Below are 20,529 nucleotides of genomic sequence, written 5' to 3'. Positions count from 1 at the left end.
ACGCTCAAGTATTACTTTGGGAAGCAGGAGTGAGCATTTTGCTATAGGGATGGAAGGAGTTGCCTGTTGTTTCCTTCCCAGGAGTATCACAGATAATTTCTGTTCCCATCCTGCCTCAGTTCCTGCTTGGCTTTCACTGGAAGCACACCTCCTTCTGGAGGAGCTGCACGCTGTGGCCACCAGCTCCTCACCCTCGATGGCACCACAGTGCTGCCCCCCAGGCCTGCTCAGCTCTGTGTTACGAGGAATAACTTTTCCCAGGAAACAGCCAGGAAGCGACACTCACCACCTGCCACCGACTGCGGGAGCCCCGTCACCTCCCTCCATGGGAGACATGTTTGCAGTGAACAAGGCAAGTAACTCCCTAATTGGTCAGCACATCTCTCATTAGCAGCTCCTAATCAGGGACAGGACAGCCCCATGTCCACGTGAGCTCACCTTGGGCTTGATCCCATCTGATTCTGGTCAGCTGGATGCTATGAGTGACATTCCAGGCATGCTGTGGAATAAGGCTGTGCTTCCCTGTGGAGAAAACACCTCCCAAGTAGACAGGGAGTACAGACACACCTGTACCTGCTGGTGCACCCACCTGTGCCCCAAAGTGCTGCCCTGGGAACTAAAGGGAACTGCTGGGCACACTCATGCTTTCACCGCATTTTATTTAACAACATGTTATTTTTCAACTATATTTAACTGGAGACGCTCCAGTGTGTTCCAAATTTGCCCAGCACAGACGGAACACAAGGAAAACAAAAATTCTTTCAATGCCAAACTAAGAACTTGTACTGACTTTGTCAAGGCAATTAAATAAACCAAACAAAGATTCGTTTCTCTAACAAGAGGTAGGGAGGCCCTGGCAGGAGGAAGCACTGGCAGATCTTGCAGCACCTGCTTTAGATCCATCTCAAGAGAGATGAGGAGACTGCTGTAATCCACATGGTGGAGGATCCAGTCAGGCAAAGGCAAAGCCTCCCAAAGCCAGTCGGGGCTGGGACGGAAGAGAAAGGGTTCCAAATGAAGTTTTCACAGTCTGTATTATCCAAAGCTTTGGAAGGGGATTGGGAGTAGACAAATGCTGTCACAGTATCAAAAAGTCAATGAAAAATGAGTCTGCTAGTGAGGAGAGTGCTGTTGGCACAGGAGAGACCGTTCCTGCCGGTCGCCGATCCAGCCGGCCCCGTGTGTCCACGAGCAGCTGCAGAGGTAGAACCCTCACACGGTGACCTTCTCCATGACATTGTCTGGGACATGCACCTCATCCCCTTGCACCGTCACCGTGGCTGACTGGCCACAGATGTGCTGGTGGTCCTTCCAGTCCTGCCAGGGGAGAGCAGAGGGAAAGGCTGTGAGCAGAACAGGCCCTTGGAGAAGGGCCCTCACTGTGTGAGAAGCACCTTCTCTCCACGAACCAGACCAGTGATGGAGGGCAAAGGAGCCACGCACTGGATTAGTATAAGAGGTGGAATCGGACTAAGCAGAATGCTGCCATCTCCACACAAACTGAAGTCCAGGATATCAGTGCCAGGTGGAAAATTTACTGAGTCAGAACCTTGACTTAAAGCCTCTCCTGGAGGGCATCTCATGACACTCAGCACTCCTGAAGGACAGTGCTGTGCCAGAATCTTAGTTCAGCTAGGAGAACAGATTCCTCCTGGAACTGACTAAATTCAGGACAGCTGACTCAGCTGAACCACCCAGCAGAGCTGTGACTGGCCATCCTCTGCAAGCAGGGGCCAAGGCTCACTGTAAGGGACTGGTCTGAGACATGACACACAGCAGCTTCCTCCACTGTACTTCACACCCGTTCCCACCTCCCAAGTTCACAATTGTAGAGTCTGTCCCACTGTATCACCTGCAGCCATCACAAATAATGGAAAGGAGAACTATGTCCTCAGTACCATGGTAGGAGCAGCAGGGAAGGAAGGAAGCCGCTCACCAGGACGCAGCAGGAAGGGGCTGTAAAAGTGCTCCCAGCTCCCCACAGTTCCCAGAGAGGTGTCCCATGCTTCATTTCTGCTGTTGCTCGGATTTTTTGCATCACCTTTGGGAAGGTGTCCACAAACCTGGGGACCTTCTCTACCCTTTTAACCCTGTCCTGACTTGCAGACCTGCCCCATCACTACAGCCTTGCTGGTGATCGCACTGGCAGCGTGGGTTTGGAATGCCTGACCCACACAAGGTTCTGCTCTGACTCAATGGCTGTGCTGCCTGTTTCTACCTCCGTGCTGACACCCATCAGGTGACAGCCTGAGCTGCCTGGCTGTCCCCAAGGTCACGCAGCCCTGTCCAGGGAACTGAATCCCAAGTCACAAGCAGGCTGATACCTTCCGCTGGCAGAACGTGGAGCAGTAGTTGACTTTGTGGCATCCTGTGCACTCGTTGGTGGCCTCCCGACCGCAGTTGACGCAGGATTGCTGTGGGAAGGGATGGAGAGGGACGTGTCACACAGAGACAAACCAGGGGCGTCACCGAGGTGCAACAGAGGTGCTGTGGTCAGCTGGAATGCCAGAGCAGTGGGAAAAGCTCCCGTTTTCCAGAATACCCTCAGCACACCAACCCACAACAAACAGGCCCAGCAGCCTCTGGATATACCCTCAGAAACCCACTCTCCTTGCTGTTTTAGCAGGGATCACTTTGGAAAATGGAATGCACCTCTGTTTTCTTTTCTGTTGGGAAGGAAGCTCTCCAAAACTGTGGGTGGACACTGAGTGGTCATAGAAATCCATCTCCACCACCCCAGGCAAACCTCCCTCCAGATAGGTCAGGTATCCATCAGCCAGGTAACTGCAGGAGTTGGGTGTATCCCAACCAGACATGTCAGGCTGTGCACAGGCTGTTGACACACAAGCTCTGAGTTTATCTCAAATTTAAAGGTTTAAAGGCAGATTTCATTGGTGCTTTTGTTGGGTTTATAAGCCCGTGTTCGTCTGAGAGAGAGAGACTGAGGAAGGACAACAGACTGGGAATACGGATGGGGCCTTCAGGTAATTTTCCCCTGGTTTTAGAGAGGAAAAAGGGATCTGCTCCTATGTTCCTTGGTCCTTTCCCGGTCATGGCTACGTAAGGAGAGTACCAAGAAACAGGAGGTTTCTTGGTAGAAAACAGGAGGGAAACAGGAGTCAAATTAAGAAGGCTCTAACAGGAGCAAGATTTAAATCCAAAAGCAAGGCAAGATAGGATACACAGGTGAAAAATCACACCTGCTTTTTAAGGGATGTTTTTGTCTATCACTTTCATCGTATCTTGGTGACATCAATTAACATAACCTGTATATTTAGGTGGAAACAGCATTGAACTGCCACGAAAATAAGCACTTCACAGAGCATTCCACTTCCAGCTCATTAAACTCCTGACAATTCATTAGCACGTCAGCAGCAGTGACAGGAAGCGTTGCTGGGCTGTGAAAAGTATCGTGGGCTCTTGAGTTCCTCCAGGCTCCTTCTCTCTTTGAGCACAACCACACCAAAAATCAGTGCTCTGATTAACACCCCCTCTCACACCTTTCCATGTACCTGAAGTGAACAGCTGGTGAGACTGAACTGTGCTTGTGCTCCTGATGTGCAGCTGGGGTTTTGGGACACCAAAAATGGCTTAAAGCTGTGATTTGGGACTTGCAAAGCCTGCCCTGAGGGGACACTTGACTGGGGCTGTTTGTAACCTGTACAGCTACTGGAAAATGTGGAAAATACACGGGGCATGGTTGTACCTGAAGATCTGAAAGAGAACTGAGCAACACAGCTCTAAGGGCTTCAGTCATGGGTCCAGAACTAACTCCCATTCCAAAAGCCAGAGGAAATTGTGGAGTTATGAAAACCAGCTGACAGGACAGAAAGGAAGCGAGTTCTCTTCCTGTCGCAGCTCTGTGACAGCCACCCACCAGAGCTGCAGCACCACCACTCAGAGGTGAGGGAGACTGATGAACCTGGACAGGTGACAGTGAAGGAGCATAGAAAACTGCGTGGGAAAGGGGAGACACTGCTTGGAGCACTGGCCCTACTAGGAAGGGCTCAGATCCCTTGCCAGAAGGCCAGACACAGAGCACAGGATTCCATAGCAATGACAAAACCTCTGTGTCTTTAAATGGACTGAGACAAAGACCAAAAGGCTCTTCACAACACCAGACATCCCCAGCCTACCTTGATGATGATTTCTGTCTTCCCGTCCACATCCTCTGTTTGTTGGAATAACTGGCTCTGGTATTGCTGCAAGGAAAACACACCAGACGTGTCATTTCCCAGCCGGAGCATGACATGAGGGGTTGGAAAGGGCGCTGGGATGGAGGCTCCCCATGCTGAGCTGTGTCTGCCCAGCCCCACACTGCAGTTGCAAGAGGACAGGGCGGCCCCTCACTCCTCCCTTCTAGGAGGGGGACACTGTCACCTGATGCAGAGACAGGGCAAGGAGTCGGTTGAGGAAATGGCCTGAGGTGGCAAACTGCCAGTTCAGTACAGCATGTCCTCCAAGCCCAGCTTCCCACTCCATCCAGCCACAAACTTGTCCTTAAAATTGGGGGTTTAACTGCAACCCCCCCACACATGGGAACTGGGAAATTGGCACAGGAAACATGATGTCATAGGTTAGCCTATGGAAATAGGCTATAGGAAAACGCCAAGGTAACAGGGACAAGTGGCACATTCCGGGGACAAATTTTGGGTCAAGTCCAGTGATCCTTATCCACTAAGAGGCAAAGGAGTCTGGAGAGAAGGCACAGCCCAACAGATGGGATTAGGGGGAAAAATACCCAGACAAAATCAACACACCTAAGACTTTAGGAACAGCACTAATCATAACCATTACTCCTCCTTGCAACAGAAGAGTGAGAGGGCTGTAGAACAAGCTGTGACTCCATCACTTCTCTGGAGGTGATGTTCACAGCCTGCTTTGGGCCCGCTTTGGCTGCCTGGCAGAGTCACTTCACACCAGCTCAAGCCCAACCAGGTGCTGCTGTACCTGTTGCAGCAGCAATACACTCAACAGTGGGGGACAGGAGTCCCAAACCAACAACACCCAAACACAATCCCAAATTAATTATGTGTTAACCCTGGCTTAAACGTATTTGGAACAGTTAAAAAGTCCGAAAAAAGCTGAACCCCATCCTCCAGGCCAAGCAGGTTCATCCAGGAGTTCACTCAACCCATAAGGAGATAAAAGGCTTAATTTACAAGTGTATGACCTGAGAGCACAGTATTTATTCTCCTGTGAAACCACAACCTTCAAAACCTTTATATAACCATGACAGAAATTAAGTTTAAAAAATCCAGGCAGATGGAGGCGGAGGCAGGGAAACCTCTTGCTGTGGCCTGCCAGGGGTGTGATTTGGTTCTGGCCTATTTGACATGGCAATTCCAGCCATGCACCAACCATGGAGAAGGAAAAGGTGTGACAAGAGAGAGGAACGAGCCAGATACATTCAGATCTCTCACAAAAACAGCTCCACAAAACCCAGAACCTCCAATTCCAAGAGTATTACTTGCTAGTTTGGAGTACACAAGGCACTGTTTTCTGACCAGAGACATATTTCTTAACTGTCCAACCCTTTTAAAATTAATTTCATACTCTCCAGTCCTGAATTGATTTAATCCTTCTAAAAAAGCATTCAGATGCCCCAGCTGTTTGCTGATTTAATTTTCCACCTTGCTTTCAAACGAGCAGGGCTCTGGAAGTATCCCTGCTTTACAGAGGGATATTCCAATTAAAACACTTGTCAGATTTCAACACTGATTCTCTTCAATTTATACAGAAAATCCATTTAACACAGCTCCTGAATATCTTTATTATCCCCCAGCAATGCTGGCACAGAATTTGGTGAGCATGTGTAATCTCCCCATCCTAAAGTTTATCTGATATAAACAATGGATTAATGCACACTCAAAAAAATTACACTGCCCAAGCACACCAACACATGTCAGTCCTGTCCTTAAACTCTTCATTTTGGGCCTGATCTGCAAATGTCAAATATCCATTGCAAGAGACACTGAGTCTTTGTTACCCCACTCACCCTGAATTCCTAAATGTCTTTCCCTTACCAAAAAATGCAGTAAATCCAACATGGACATACTAACCTAAGGATCAGATACTCAGCTACAACCTAATTATAATTACTAATGATACTCAAGAACTGTTTTCTTAACAGCCACATGAGATTCCACCAAAGCAGTTGTATTTAACTAATCCCACACAAAATGCTGCAATTCGGAAAAACCTTGTAAATATCTCAACATTTCAATTTTTTGCAATATCATGACACATTTTGGAAGTTCATACAAATAACATGGTGCTGGAGGGCTCATGGTTTGCTTTTCTTTCAGGATGTCGTTCCCCAGGACTTCTAAGTAACACAAATGTAACCTTACTCAGAGAATCCTAACACTTTGCAAACTCGCACACAAGCTGTCTGGGAAGGGTTATTTTCATCTGAGGCACAGTGAGGCCAAGGACTTACCCAGGGGCATCAAAATGACTTGTGGGAAAGATGGAAATAAAATTTGAAGGAGGTCCTCAGTCTTGAAATTTGCCCAACAAACCATGACCCTTGAACAAATTTACAGAAATTAAGAAGTGCAAAGAGAGCAACTGAGTGCATGTCAGAACTGCCAAAATACTAAATTATATGCTAAAACACCTCCCTGCTGGTGAAGCCTTTAGCTCCAGCACTTGGAACAGTTCCTTCAGAAGGGATAAGGATGTCCCCAGCCCCTGGCACAGGGCTGAGATCCTATGAGTAGGGAGGCAGAGTGCAAAACCCTCATGTCAGACACACTTCAGAGCTGTGTGAGTCCCACAAGCACCAACACAGCCCAGTACAGAGCACAGCTCCTGCTATTTAAAGCTAAGGCAACCAAACTGCTGCTCTATGGGAGCAGGACAGCTCATTTGTGGTATTTAATGACTCCAAAGCACATCAAATAATAAATATCATACCGAAACACATTATAGTGAGTGATGTGTAACATACAACAAGGCACCTAAGTTTGTGTATCCACTTGGGAACCAGCCTGTTTCTATCAGGTCTCTACAATCCTGCTCTGTACTAAGTCACTCCTCCAGGAAGAGCTGAGTCTGAGTCTCTGTTATCATCTCATCTGTGGTCCAGCCTTGCTCTGCAGCTCTGACACAACGACACCACCAGGAAAGGTGCCCCCTGTTTGCTCACCCTTGGAAGGTCTGTCAGTGGAACAAACACGAAGTGGTGATAAAGCACCAGTTTCCTTTGTATTAAACTGGTTCAGAAAAAATCCCCCACCTTAAGGGCAGGAAGACCCCCCCCCCCATCTGTCTCTCATACACCTTAACTGCCCAAAAAGCCATGGGATCACACACATAGAGTAGGAAAGAGACTCATGTTACAAACCACAAGGAATTTGGGAAAGGCCCTTTGACCAACACAAAAGCAGTGAGCAAATTCTTTGACCTTCTAGTGTAATTGCTTCCCTGTATCCAGGAACACAGAGTTTTGTCGAAATACGGAATTCACAAGCAGGAATTAATTCAGAGATAGCTACCTGTGATACTGCCCAGATGGTTCCAGGAGCCAGCACAGCTCAGAATTGTCTGGATGATAAAAAATACCATCATGAGCACACAGTTTTACCAAAATGCACAAGTGTGCAGATCCCCATTACACACTGAGAATGATGAGACACAAGTGCTGTAACTGGGGATGCAGTAGTTCCTGGGAAAGGGGTTTTCTCTGGAAACAATCACGTGCTCATCCTTCCCATGTCAAGTCAGCTTTAATCCATACACAGGACAAGAAGTAACTAGAAGAACATCAAAGAGAGCTGCCTTTGGATCAGAGGGTGTGGAGAAGGTATTGAACAACCATTCCAGAAACCACTGTGAGGATAAACACAAGGGAAGATGCACACAGACTGGAAAAAGAGCAGAGTGAAGTTAAAGGAAAGCAGATGTTTATCTCTGAACTGTGCCAAAGCTTCCAATGTTTCAGTGTCCCACACTCTGTGCAGCTTTCCAGCAGCAGCCAGCCCAAACCTGGCCAGCAGCACTGGCACCTGTTCTGCAGGAGGAAGGCAGGCAAGGATTACACTCCCAACATATCACACACCTGCACATCAAGGATGCAGCGTATGGGAGAGTTTAGCAGAGCCCACGTGGCAAAGAATATCAAAGAGGCAGCTGTGGATCTGTGGGAGAGGGAGAGCACATTCAGTATGGAGCCATACTTGGGTGCATACATGAGCTGGTGGTCAGAAGGATCCAAGATCCCTACTGTGCATCAGTTACAGAGAAGAAAAGCAGCGAGAAGAGGGCAGTCGTTGTGGGTAATCCCTGTCCACAAGAGAGAGAATATGGGAACCAGCCAGGGCTCCTGTGAGGCCAGGCAGCCTGCCAGTCCTACCACAGGACTCGTGTGAGATCAGCTTTGCTTGCACAGTTCTCAGCAAGACACCTCTAAACGTTACTGCTTATTTTCCTGAGAGGGATCCGTCTGGTTTTTATTTATGCCTCAACATATGCTACACATGAGGTGAAGGATTCCTACAGGGGCTGGACACGTTCTGGCAACCCTGTTCAAGGGGCAGCTTCGCCTGGCAGCCCATCAGGGCAGAGAAGGTTTCCACGATGGGGCTGTGAACAAACCCCCCACCCGCCTGTAGGGCAAATGCCCGGATGCCCGCGAAAAAATGCCCGGGAAATCGGGCTGTGAGAGGAGCCTTAGCCCATAAAAGCAGCTAACTGCGACACACGGGGGAGCTTTGGCTTTTTTGGAGGGCTCAGGGGCTCGCTCGGAGGGTCAGCCTGGCCCTTCTTTCCCTCCCCTCGCCTTTTCTTTCCTGTGGTCCTGTTTCCCTGCCCATACCTGCTTTGCCCTGCTTCACCGTTTCCGCGAACCACCTCCGCCGTGGCTCCTGCGCCGCCCGCCGCACCGACCCGCCGCAGCACTAGCCCGTAGCGACCAGCCTGTGGCCGCCGCCCGCACCCAGCCGAGCCCGCAGTCGCAGCCTGCGGCCGCCGCCAGCCGCTCACAAGAGCCGCGCAAGGCAGCTTGAGCCGACGCCAGAGGCACGCTGCTGCTGCTGCTGCTGCTGCTGCTGGTGCTGCTGCTGCTGGTGCTGCTGCTGCTGCTGCTGCTGCTGCTGCTGCTGCTGCTGCTGCTACTGCTACTGCTCCTGCTCCTGCTGCTGCTGCCGCCGCTTGAGGATCGTGCCCAACCACTGAACGAACGCCGCGGGGGCTCGCTGCGGATTGCAACTCGCACGCTCCGCCTGCTGAGCTGACCCTGACAGAGCGCCGGGGTTCTTGTGGTAACGCTGTCCCTGTCTTCTATTTCTTTCTCCATCTCTCTTTTCCCCTCTCTGCTCTCTTTTCCATCCCACTTCGGTAGGACACTTACCCTTCTTTATGAAGAAACGGTTCTCAGATATAATATTGTCGCATTTGTACTTTATTTTTGTCGGAGAAGTCTGTCAAGACGACTCCTCCCTGACTCCCTCTTTTACGTTGGGACAGAACATTCCCCATAAACTCTGGGATAAGCTGTTCCATATATTCCATCGAAAGCCTCCAACAGGCTCACCTGACAGCAGCCACTGCACTGCTGAACACTCATCAGCTTTCTCAGACCAGGACCCAGTGCCCACATCCCATAAATTTATGGACAGCTGATGGAAGAACTCAGGATCGTGACACCAAACAGTCTGTACAACCAGCCTGCTGCCCACAGCTCTTGGAATCCCAGAGCACTCTATTCCTTTCCCCATGATACAAATAACTTGGGAAGATCTCTCTCGCTAACACTGCTCTCAAGGCTTGGAGAAAATTTCCAAGACCACTGCTTCAGCCGGGAATTGCTCTGCTCACCAATTCAGCCCCAAAGGTGCCCATGGCTGAGCCCCCGCAGCCCCTGTGGCACAGTTACCTCTTTCCTCTCCACATCAGCCTGGATCTTGGCCTGGGTGACAGCGGCCTCGCGGAAGGAGGAGCTGGCCTGCTTGGCCTGCTCAATCAGAGTCTTCAGCTGCTGTGCTGTGCTGAGCAGGGAATTGACCATCTCCTCCAGGTAGAGCCAGCTCCGCTGCTCCGTCACCTCCAGCCCGTTCACCACCGACGGCGACATGGCTTTGGTGGGCGTCGTGGGGGGCACCGCCAGGGCAGGCAGAGAGGTCAACACTGGACATCAGGAACAAAAGAGAATATACAGACAGTCAGAGCATTTCATTTCCATAAAGGGGGGGTGGGGGGGAGTTGGGTTTTGGTTTTTTTCTGTGTTGTTTGGTTTCTTTCTTAAAACATCGTTTGCAAAATTTCCAATCCAGGAAAGTTTTTGCTAAACAGATCATTCCTTCTGCAACATCAAGTGCAGGTCTGTGCAGAACAAGCCCATGGGCACTCTCAAACCACAGGACAAGAACACCTCCTCCTGACCTGGATGCTCTGGGAACAGTTAACACCTCCCAGCACTATTGTGGAGAAGCACCATGATGCCACTGTGAAAGCGGCATTCCCAGGAACTCCTCCACCACTGCCAACAACATTTCCTTCAGCCATGGCTAGGTAAGGTTAGAGTAAGTCACTCAGTGACCCAATACTTTACAGAAACATCCTGATGTTCCTACCCAGATGTCAGTTCTCATGTTGCGAACCACAAAACTCAGGCACTGATCCACATCTGTGCTTCCTGAATTCTGACCTTTACATAACCGTGGCCAGACACTGGACTTAACCCCAAACAGTCACCATTACCTCCAAGTGAGCGTATTCCAAACATGCACTTCCCAAAACCATGGGTTGGGAAGCCCTTTAATAACCCAGCAGTTGCTGTGTCACTGAAGCAGCTACTTTTCATATTAGATGTGCATGTACACTGGGAGATCAAGCTATGAGGAAATTAAATGCAGACCCAGGAACTCCGCCATACACAGTGTCAGCTCAGCTTAGGTAACATTCCGGGAAGAAATGTTATCTAGCTTTACTTTTCCAAAATGCAATAAATACCATCTGCCATAAAACTCAGTCCAAGACATTCACATCTACCAACACTGACCTCGACATTCTTCACTGAATTCTTTACCAGTAAAAAGAAGGTACTACCAGGCTCAGGGCTGTGCAGACTTCTTACCTCAAAATGTCCTTAATTAAAACAGTAATTTTAATGAATTTGCACACAAGTGGCGTGGAACTATTTGCACTTAGATATGAGTATGAGATAAACCAGTCTTTTTTATCAGTGTCTGTTTGCACAAGAGCCTTTCCCACTCTCCATTTCCAGCACAATATTTATCCCTGCATGCCATTTGATAACATATCAAACAGGAATTACTTCCGATTCCTCATTTTGGCACAAGCACCTCAGGCAAGCGAAAGTATTCACCGGTGAAAAAATAATCAATGTTTAATTAGTAACATCAAGATCTGACTAAGTCTTAACACAAGAAGATCTGACTCTGGAGACCAGGGACATCCTGTGCTGGTCCAAATAAATAAATAAATAAATAAAGGTCATACAGAGGGGATTGAAAACTGACACCAAACCTGCCCAAAAGTACCTCCAGCATGCACCACTGGAGTCATAAAGCCATGTGAGGATGTCTAGAAAAGCTTCTATGACATGATTTTAAAGGGGTTCATTCTCCTCAGACCAAACACTAAATAAATGTTCAGCCACAGTGCCCAAAGAGGACAAAAGCCTGGAAGCAAGAACTTTAGGGAAGGCAGGGAATGCAAGATGACTCATGATGCAGAATTACAGCAGCTGCCTCCGGCAGAACCAACAAATCAGAGTTCCCAATAAAGACTGACAAACTTCCCACAGAGTGGAAACCTGCTTGTCCAAATCTTAGTAAAACTCACAAGCAAAATAGACCAAAGTTTAATTTTCTGCCCTAATCTGCCCTTTGCTGAGAAAGATGTGAGGATATTCAAGCACAGTGAGAGCAAACATACCGATTTTTGGATGAGATGTTGGCAGTGCAGCCTCAGGGAAAGGTGAGATCTGGCAGTTGTCCTGGTAACTGGGATAGTGAGGCTCTGGATGAGACACTCGGCAAGGCTGCTGGACGTTGGTGTCCTGAACTGCAGGAGAACAAGGGCCTTGGGAATCACTAACACACCTGGCAGGTGGTTCTTATGTTACTTTCACCCCCATTTCTTTACATTTTATACAAGTTCCTCACTCTGTGGTAATTCCCAAGGGTTGGAAATGCGAAACAGCAGCATGATCTCTCACAGTCAGCAAGCAAGGAAGCCTGGTTCTGGCTCCACCATGCTCTGCTTTCACGTTTAGAGCCACAGGTTCCTTGGTTCCCTCCCACACATTGAAATATCCCCGATCATCACAGGGCTCCAAACTCCGGTTCTCGGAGCAGGATCATTCCCCCAGGAGAGCTCACAACCCAAAGCATGACTCAGATTGAGAGAACTGAAATGTATGTCATGCATTTATATTTTGTTTGATTTTTTTCTGGCATTTTTCACTCAGTTTCAACCCTCATCTAGTATGGGATTTTTTTTTTTTTTTGTAGTATTTTAGGTTAAATGAGGAATAAAGAAAAATAAATTACAGAGATGAACACAAATCCCAGGAACTCAGCAGAGGTGAACACTAGCAGCTGCCACACCTGGGCAAAGTTTCTCCTTTGGTGCAACTGCTAGGATTTCAAGCTGCTGAAATGACTCCACAGGAAGGACAGTGCCTTACGGAGTGTCTCCCTTGAGAAATAAATCCTTTGTGTTGCATTCAAAATGTTCCTTCCTACAGCAGTGGGCATCCAACCCTCTTTTCCTTCTCCCCATGGCTGTCTGGGAGACGCCTCAGCTCTTACCAGCGGCTCCAGTGAAAACATCCCCCTGTGCCGGGCTCTCCGAGATGATGGCCGTGGCCTCCACGGTGGACGCCCGGTCGAAGGTCAGTGCCCCGGAGGTTGTGATCTGTCCAGAGGGAGTCACGGTGACTGAAAACATTAAAGCACTTTCATAATTAACACTCAGCATGGAGGACACACCCGTCCAGCTGTTGATATCCCTGTGCTGCACTGTCCAAGCTCAGGGTACTCACAGACCACCAGCCTGGGATAACCCAGTTTGGATCACGCCTGTGACCAGTGCGGTTGGAAACAGGAATAAAAGCCCCAAAGGGCTTCTGAAGGCTCTACTGTCCTTCCAAGGCTCTGGGGGCACGAGGCCAAAACGTTAATTTACAACCTAACACCTCCCAAATCACCACCTTTTCAGTTATTTTACAAACCATAACTTAGCACCTCCCATAAAGGTTCAGTGAGGCCACACACCCCATCAATTTCTGGCTGCTTTATGACAATTTTAGCAAGAATGATTGTTGCTACTTAAATCAACATAACAACCTGTGGACTACTGCTAATTCCATGACATTCCAGAACAATTTTAGCTGTTTATCTACACAAAGTGATAGAATGTGCTTGGCCAATGCAAGGAACAGGGCACAAAATCCTTCTGGATAATTACACCTCAGTGGCTTCAGAATGTTTAAAACCCTTTTTAGAGAGGATTATTTAACTGGTACCATTAATTGGTGATGGGCTGATTCTGTGGCACACAAAAATTAAATTTTAAAATACGGTAGCTACAAATTCCTGGCTGGTGAAATATGTGGCCACCAAAACAAGAAGTTCCCTCTCCCAGTGCCAGCATGAGAGAACAAGCAGCCTCACAGCACCTCACAGAACAAACCAATACAGATTAAACCTATCTGGGGCCTAAAAAACCCAAAGCCACGAAACAACTCTGCAGAATCCTTGCGTGTTTCTCCTCCTACTGCTGCTGATGATCTAATCTTACGGTTTTTGTTCTTTTTTTACATTTCTGTTGCTTCCTCCTCAACTCACTTTGTATTGTTACTGTCCAAATGATGCCAGTGTGCCGAGAGCAGGAGGACACATGGATGTGACGGGGGATGTGTGAGCTGGATCAGCTTGCAAATTAATTCCTGTTCTCACACAGATGGTTTGCCAATCAAAGTGCGTGCTGAATGTTGGAGAGGGACGTGCAGATCAAAGCATCACCTTCTGCCTCCTTCATTAACAACTTTCAGGCTGGGGGTTTCGTTCCAGCTGCTTCCAGATGTTTTTTCTACATATTGCAAGGAATAGCAAAAACGTTGCTCCAGTTTCTAAGGGACACAAAGAAGCTCAGGGGATGGAATGGGGATTTCTGCAGAGCAGAGAAGGGCCAGCCTTCCCCAAAATCTAATTCCAGCAGGAAATTTCCCAGTTGTTATTTGTGAAAAATCTACCTGAAATCCACTATGGATCCAGGCCAGGACTCCGTAGTTCTCCCCCCACTGAGAGCTGGTACAGGGGGCAATATAATCATAGACTACAACCATACAATCCTGGAATGCTTGGGCTTCAAAGGGACCTTAAGGTCATCTCTTTCCACCACCCTGCCATGGGCAGGGGCACCTTCTACTAAGCCAGGTAGCTCCAAGCCCCGTCCATCCTGGCCTTGAACACTTCCAGGCATAGGACATAATCCAAACCTCTCTCAGCACAAAATATGAAACCTACTGTTCACTGCACAAGCATGTCATGATGCTTAAGCCTGAGTTTCCTGGAAGTCTAGAGCTGCACTTTTTCCTATTCAACTTGTGTCCAGATGTGGCAACACTGTGCTACTTTCTGTAAAATAGGAAGTGACACTGAGCCAATAAAACCATCCAATGGAAAAAAATGTGACCAAAAAAAGGACATTTTTCTCAGTTGGACAGTTCCAAGGAGCCACTAACAGACATAAAACACCTAGTGGGGCAACTCCCCAAAGAAAGGGAGCAATTTTTACCAGGAGAAAAGAACCTACACGTAGTTGCAGCAGTGGCTGGAAGCAGAGTGATGTTTTTGGAGCAATTCTTCTTCACTGGAGTTGCAGGTATTTCATTTTCCTTTTTCCGCCTTTTATATGGCACAAAGAGTCGTATAGGGCCGCTCTGGGCAGAACAACACCGGAAAGAAAATGAAAAGAAAAAAGGAGAAGGCATTAGCTGAGGCACCTCTTTGAAGACTTTGGGTTTACTCTCATCTTTCCAGGAACAGCAGCACGGATCCCCATGGATGATGTGTGGTTTGCAACAATTGACCAAAACACCTGAAAGTTCTCCAAACAAAAAGAAACTTTGAAAAAAAAAAAAAAAGTTAAACTTGGCTCCCTCCATTTGAAGAGGCACAAATTCAACCTCTTCCCACTATTATTTAAGGAGTAGAACTGGGCAGATAATCAGCTGCTGGCCAAAATGGTGGAAAGAAAAGAGAAAAGGAGGGAGGAGAAGAGAGAAAGAAGTTCCAGGCTAGAAAACAAGCACATGAGTCAGTTCTTAGCAGAAAAGAAAGGCAAAGCACCAGCTCAAGCTAAAGTCTTCTGCTTTCAGGACTTAAACCTCACTTTTGAAACAAAAAAACCAAACCCCAAATCAACTAAGCAGTTTTAATATGAAGATATTGATCTGTCATAAGATTATGATGTTACTTCTTTACAAAATTATTTTTCCAACTCAGAACATTGTGAAATTTGAGTGAAAAATCACAAATAGCACTGACATCCCCAAAAGGCATTTTGCATAGATACATTAATTAGGAGAAAGAAAATAAGAAAAAAGCAGTATGATCCAGTTTTACTGAGGCTGTTCTACAATAATGCCAGCAGTTCCTTATCTCCTTTCTCCATGGGGCAGAGACACTCACGTGTCAGGGCACTCAATTCCCAGGACACCCATTACCTGCCCGCCCAAGGGCTGCGGCAGCTTGACCGGTTAGTTTTTCCAACAAAAATAATTAGTTCCTAAAGTAATGGATGTAAAGCCCCCCCACTCACCAGTGTCATGTCATCACAGCAAGCGGCACAAGTACACGAGGCAGCGTGGGGATTTAAAATCCCATCCTGGAATCAGAAGTGACCAGTTCAGCATGAGAGTCACCAAAATCACCCAGAGCACACCTTGATCCTGCTAAAAAATGTGGATGGCTCCCATAGTGGTACCCATTCCCTCCTGGATGCTGTACAGTAACAGAGAGGCCAGTTCACCACACCAGAGCAATGGGGTGAGAGGGTCAGAGGAGAGCAAAGGAAAACCAAACCTTTTCCACACCCAAATGCCAGGAAATATGAATTTGAGACTTGATTTCTGCCCAAACAGAAACTGACTGTCAGCCTAGTGGCAATGCCAAGTTCTCCAGGAGACTCAAATAAAGGACCCAAATAACGGATGGTGAAAGTGAAGAATATGTGTCAGGCAAAGACCCGGAAGGAGACCAGGTTACTGAATTACAGTATCATGGGTGAGAGCTCAGTTCCTGTGGCACAGCTCAAGGCTGGGCTTCACCCTGCAGAAACTCTTTCCAGTATAAGCAAGATTCCCAGTGTGCTATTTGAGACACACTGAAAACAATTCCCCTATGTCACTGACTCTCAACCAAAGCGAGCGCTGCTCCTGTGCCATCAGCACCTGGCGCCAGCTGCCCCTTCCCGCAGAAAGGAGGGAGCAAACTTAACCTTACGTGGATAAGGCACTGCAGGGGCCGCCCGGCATAGCGGATGCTCCTCTTCCAGTCCTTGCTGCTGGCTCGCCCCGCCATGGCTTCAAACTCCGTGGGGCTGTACCAGTTGTCCCCTTGCTTAATGCACCTGCCACGGCCTCCTGAAGTAAAGCACCACAACAAGCTGTTAGTCCTGGTTAAGGATAATTTTGCCACTTCCCTGAAGAAGAAAATACGGAAATTGCTGGACAAAATAGCAGTTAATCTGTGAGAACCACCAAATCTGCCCAATGGCTGCTTCCCATTGCTCTGAGATAACTATGTCCATTTATTATCATGGCTGTGACAATGACTGGGCATGGTCAGAGCTCCAACTCTGGGCCTCAAAAGGCTATAAAAATTACTCCTCCACATGAAAGAGAAGTCTTTATTGGATAAACACCACAAATTTAAGTCTTTCCTCAATTTGCACTTAAATTTCTGATCTTTTTTGTGTTGAAGAAAACTTTCTGTCCACGAAGCAAGCACTGCACTGGGCCGCCAAGCTGGCTGGCAATTTCTGCTGCTGCTTCCCCAGCTTCCCCACAGGGATAAAAGACAAGAGGAGGAGCTCAGGAGCCCCGTGAAGAGACGAACTTTCTATTCGCATTCCAGCAGGGATTCTTCAGAGCTTTGCAGAAACACAAGTCTATTCATGAGACAAAAATCAGAGGAGTCGGCCTGTTGCTGAGGAGACACACTGCATGGCAGCCTGGATATTTGCAGGCTTAAGAAAAAGTTAAAAAGCCTCTGAAGAAAAAGCAAAACAAAAGGAAACAATAATATCAAAAGGCACTGGGCTGGCTTGGAAATTCTCTTGGCTTTTTTTCTCTCATGATCAGCCCTTAAGAGTAGCCTGATTAAAAGAAGAGTACAGAAGGAGCTGTGCCACTCCTCAGCCTGGGTGGCAGTTACCTGAGCCGAGCCTGTTCTTGTACAGAATGCCACTGATATTCCGACACCGCACCGGGAGCTCGTTCTCATACACAGACGGGTCCCAGTTGTACTTGGTTCCGCTTTTCCCCTGGACGGCTGTCAAAGGGGTAGGAGGAGACTGTGGTCCTTGGAGAAAAGAGAAAAGAAAGGTGACAGCAACCAAAAGGCAGAGTGGCTGTTCCATCCCATGCTCAGCTGGGCGATATGCCAAGGGGTTGACTGGAGCAGCTGGAACCCCCCCTGCCACAATGGAGCAGCCTGAACGATCCGAGAAGGGCTGGTAATTAAGCAAAGAGGACCTGAGGAAACAGGCTCTAATAGGGAATTCAGATTGTGACCTGATCCTTACACCACCTGTAAGCCACGGCATAAGGAGCTGGCTGGAGATTCTCCTTCCCAGAGCACCTCCTGTGGGCAGTTTTAGAGCACTGAAGGTTTGCTGTGCCATCTTGTGGGCAGCAAGGAAACTGCCAGGCAGCCCTGAACAAAACCTCACTGATAGAGACACTGAAGTATCAGCCAGTGACCTGAATGGACATGAAAATGTGCTCCAGGAGCCTTGGAAAGAACACGTGCAGAACTGGGACACTCGGATTTTTATTACCCATGTTAAAATGATTCGTGTGCCCTTGGGGGTGGGATGGGTGTAGAAAGCCCAGTAGCAAGGCAAGGTTTTTCAAGCAGCTTCTTTGCCACGATTAGGGCAAAGAATGAGGAAATGAAACACATTTCTGACAGGAAAAAATTTTTAAAAATAATAAGCATTCTTGTACTCCCAAGAAAAACACAAAATACTGTGCGAGGACTTGGTATCTTAAAGGTCTTTTCCAACCTGAACAACTTTATGGTTTTAAGAGGGGGCAAACTATCGTTATAATATTATGCACATATTTTTAGATTCTAGAAAGACAATTAGGGGGGAGAAGAACCCATCCCTCTGGGAGAGTGACCCACCACAAGCAGACTGTCTTATACCTGGTGTGAGAGGTGCCGAAGGCCCCTTGATCCCGGTGGTTTCAACGATGCTGCCATCCGTGTGCACCACTATCAGAGTGGCTTTTTCAGGGTTCAAGCTGTCACCAATTTGGAGGGCTGTTCTCCCAGACTACAGAAGAAATAAAGAGTTTAAATTGATTAAAATACTTCAACACAAATAGATTTCAATAACCCACAGGAACCCAAAATTCCAATCAGTATGGCAGTTATTAGGTCAATTTTTGAGTGTTCGGACAAGCAAATTCAAAGATTTCATGTTCCAGGCCATCAGTTCTGTTACAAAATGAGTACGCAGGGGTGGAAAGGTGAAAAAGCTAAGAATAAAACTCCTGTATGTCCCCCAGCTAATGAGTTTGTGGCTTAAAGCCTGGATGTTACAATGAAAACAAGTCTTTGACCTTACTACAGCTTTCATTTACCTGAGAAACTTTGTCAAGGCCCTCAAATGAAAGGACGAACTTACCAACACATGTCCTGAAATTGAAGCTGCATTGGCCACAGATGTGGTGAAAACATTGTCTGCAGAGGCCCCCACGTTGGCTACTGTCACTGTGGTGACTTCTGGAATGTAAAACAGGGTTAATTTAATGTTCTACTGCATGCAGAGAGCCTGATGAACAGCTGAACAACAACAAAAAAATTCCTTCTTCCTTCCTACTCGAAATTAATTTTATTTTTCATGGCACCTTTGTTATGAACACAATCATTCTAATTTTTATTCATCTCTGAGTTCAACAGGCTTTAACCTCCTTGAAACCAGGGCAGTCACTATCAGCATGTGATGAACTAAGGGAAAAATAAGTATTGCACCTATACTAGGGATACTCTGAGCTGCGGTGCTTTTATTTAAACAGGGGCAACGGGCAAACATCAGGATAAATTGAACAACTGACTGCCTCTGTCACGTATTAATTCCAATGGTGCCATGACCTGTGCGCTCCGTCCAGTTAAGAACTGCCCAAATTTACAGTCCAGCGTTTCTGTGGTGTTCAGCGCTTGGACTGGCTCGAACCTCTGGGTTTTCACGTGGGGTGAGGGTGAAGGAGTAACTCCGGAGACACCCGGGCGGGCGCCGGGCTCTCTGGGCTCTGCGGCACCGCAGTTGGGCTGCACCACCCTGCGTGACCCGGGACACGGGGCCGTGTGGCTCAGGTGCACGGGGCGGCTCCCGCCCTTTACTGTGTGTGAACGGGCGGAGTGTGGGATTCGGTGAGGGGGTGGGAGCGCTCCCTGAGGGAGCTCGCTGTCCCAGCCCGAGCCCCGGGGGCTGTGTGGGGGCAGAAGGCCGGGCTGGGGGAGCCCCGGGCGGGCTGAGGGAGCGCTGCCCGCCCTGACCTGCGAAGGCAGCGGCGGCGGCGGCCTCGTCGGCGCTTGGCATTGGCGGTGCTCCCATCTCGATGTGCTCGGCGTCTGCCGCCATCACCGTTACCGCCTCCTCCTCCTCCTCGGGCTCCGCCTCCCCCTCCGCTGCCTGCGGTGGCTCCTGCTGCTGCCCGGGTCCCGCAGGCAAGCCGAGCTGTCCGGCGGCCGGGTCGCCGTCGCTGTGCTCCATGCGCGGGGCCGGGGGTGGCCGAGCCCGCCCCGCCGCCCCCCCCCGGGCGCGCCTGAGGGGGGCCCTGCGGGCGGGGGGGGCCGGCGAGCCGAGCGGCGCCGAGTCTGCCCGAGCGCTGACGAGCCGGTTCGGGGCCTTCCGACCGACTTCCGATGAGGCCCGAAGCGGCCCGAGCCGCTCGGGCCCCTTGCGAAGGCGGCCGGCGCGCGCGCTCCCTGCCGGCTGGCCAATGGGGCGCGGCCGAGTCCGCGCGGCGCGGCCCGAAGCGGTACCTGACGGATCGGGTGAGACCCGAGCCCGCCCGAACGCGGCCGAGTCCCCGAGCGGTGCGGCCCGGCGAGGCGAAGAGTCCCGAGCGCGCTCGAGCCGTTTCCGATCTCTGCCGAAGGCGGTAGCGAGGAGCGCCGATGTGTGCCGAGTCCTCTCCGATCGCACCCGAGCTCCGATCGCCGGCCCGAACGGAGACGCCCGAACGGGCAGCGCCCGAATCCGCCCGAAAGAGACCGAACCGGGCCGAACGCTCCGATCGCGCCCGAAGGCGGGTTG

General features: G+C 49.1%; 1 protein-coding gene across 1 annotated transcript; it reads right to left on the bottom strand.

The window, feature by feature from the left end:
• Window positions 1-721: 721 nt before the first annotated feature.
• DEAF1 (DEAF1 transcription factor) lies at window positions 722-20,464 on the bottom strand. The gene is made up of 13 exons (XM_082282819.1): window positions 19,767-20,464; window positions 18,895-18,992; window positions 18,411-18,540; window positions 17,415-17,561; window positions 16,482-16,621; window positions 15,799-15,864; window positions 14,791-14,917; window positions 12,783-12,911; window positions 11,905-12,033; window positions 9,881-10,131; window positions 4,137-4,202; window positions 2,325-2,414; window positions 722-1,317 (listed from the first exon to the last, which is right to left on the bottom strand). The coding sequence occupies exons 1-13, from the start codon at window positions 19,981-19,983 to the stop codon at window positions 1,213-1,215; spliced, it is 1,695 nt and encodes a 564-aa protein (XP_082138945.1). The 5' UTR covers window positions 19,984-20,464; the 3' UTR covers window positions 722-1,212.
• Between the last annotated feature and the right edge of the window lie 65 nt (window positions 20,465-20,529).

This window comes from Coloeus monedula (genome assembly GCF_965178545.1).
Source record: "Coloeus monedula genome assembly, chromosome: 6".
NCBI classification, from domain to species: domain Eukaryota; kingdom Metazoa; phylum Chordata; class Aves; order Passeriformes; family Corvidae; genus Coloeus; species Coloeus monedula.
Note: the sequence above shows the minus strand (reverse complement) of the source record. Positions and strands in the feature narration are given on the sequence as shown.

Coding starts and splice junctions, on each gene's coding strand:
- DEAF1 (XM_082282819.1), bottom strand. CDS start 19,983: ATGGAGCACAGCGACGGCGACCCGGCCGCCGGACAGCTCGGCTTGCCT. Junction 16,622..17,414: donor CAAGAACAGGCTCGGCTCAG/GTAACTGCCACC, acceptor GCTTTACTTCAG/GAGGCCGTGGCAGGTGCATT. Junction 15,865..16,481: donor CCCTGCAGTGCCTTATCCAC/GTAAGGTTAAGT, acceptor TTCTGATTCCAG/GATGGGATTTTAAATCCCCA.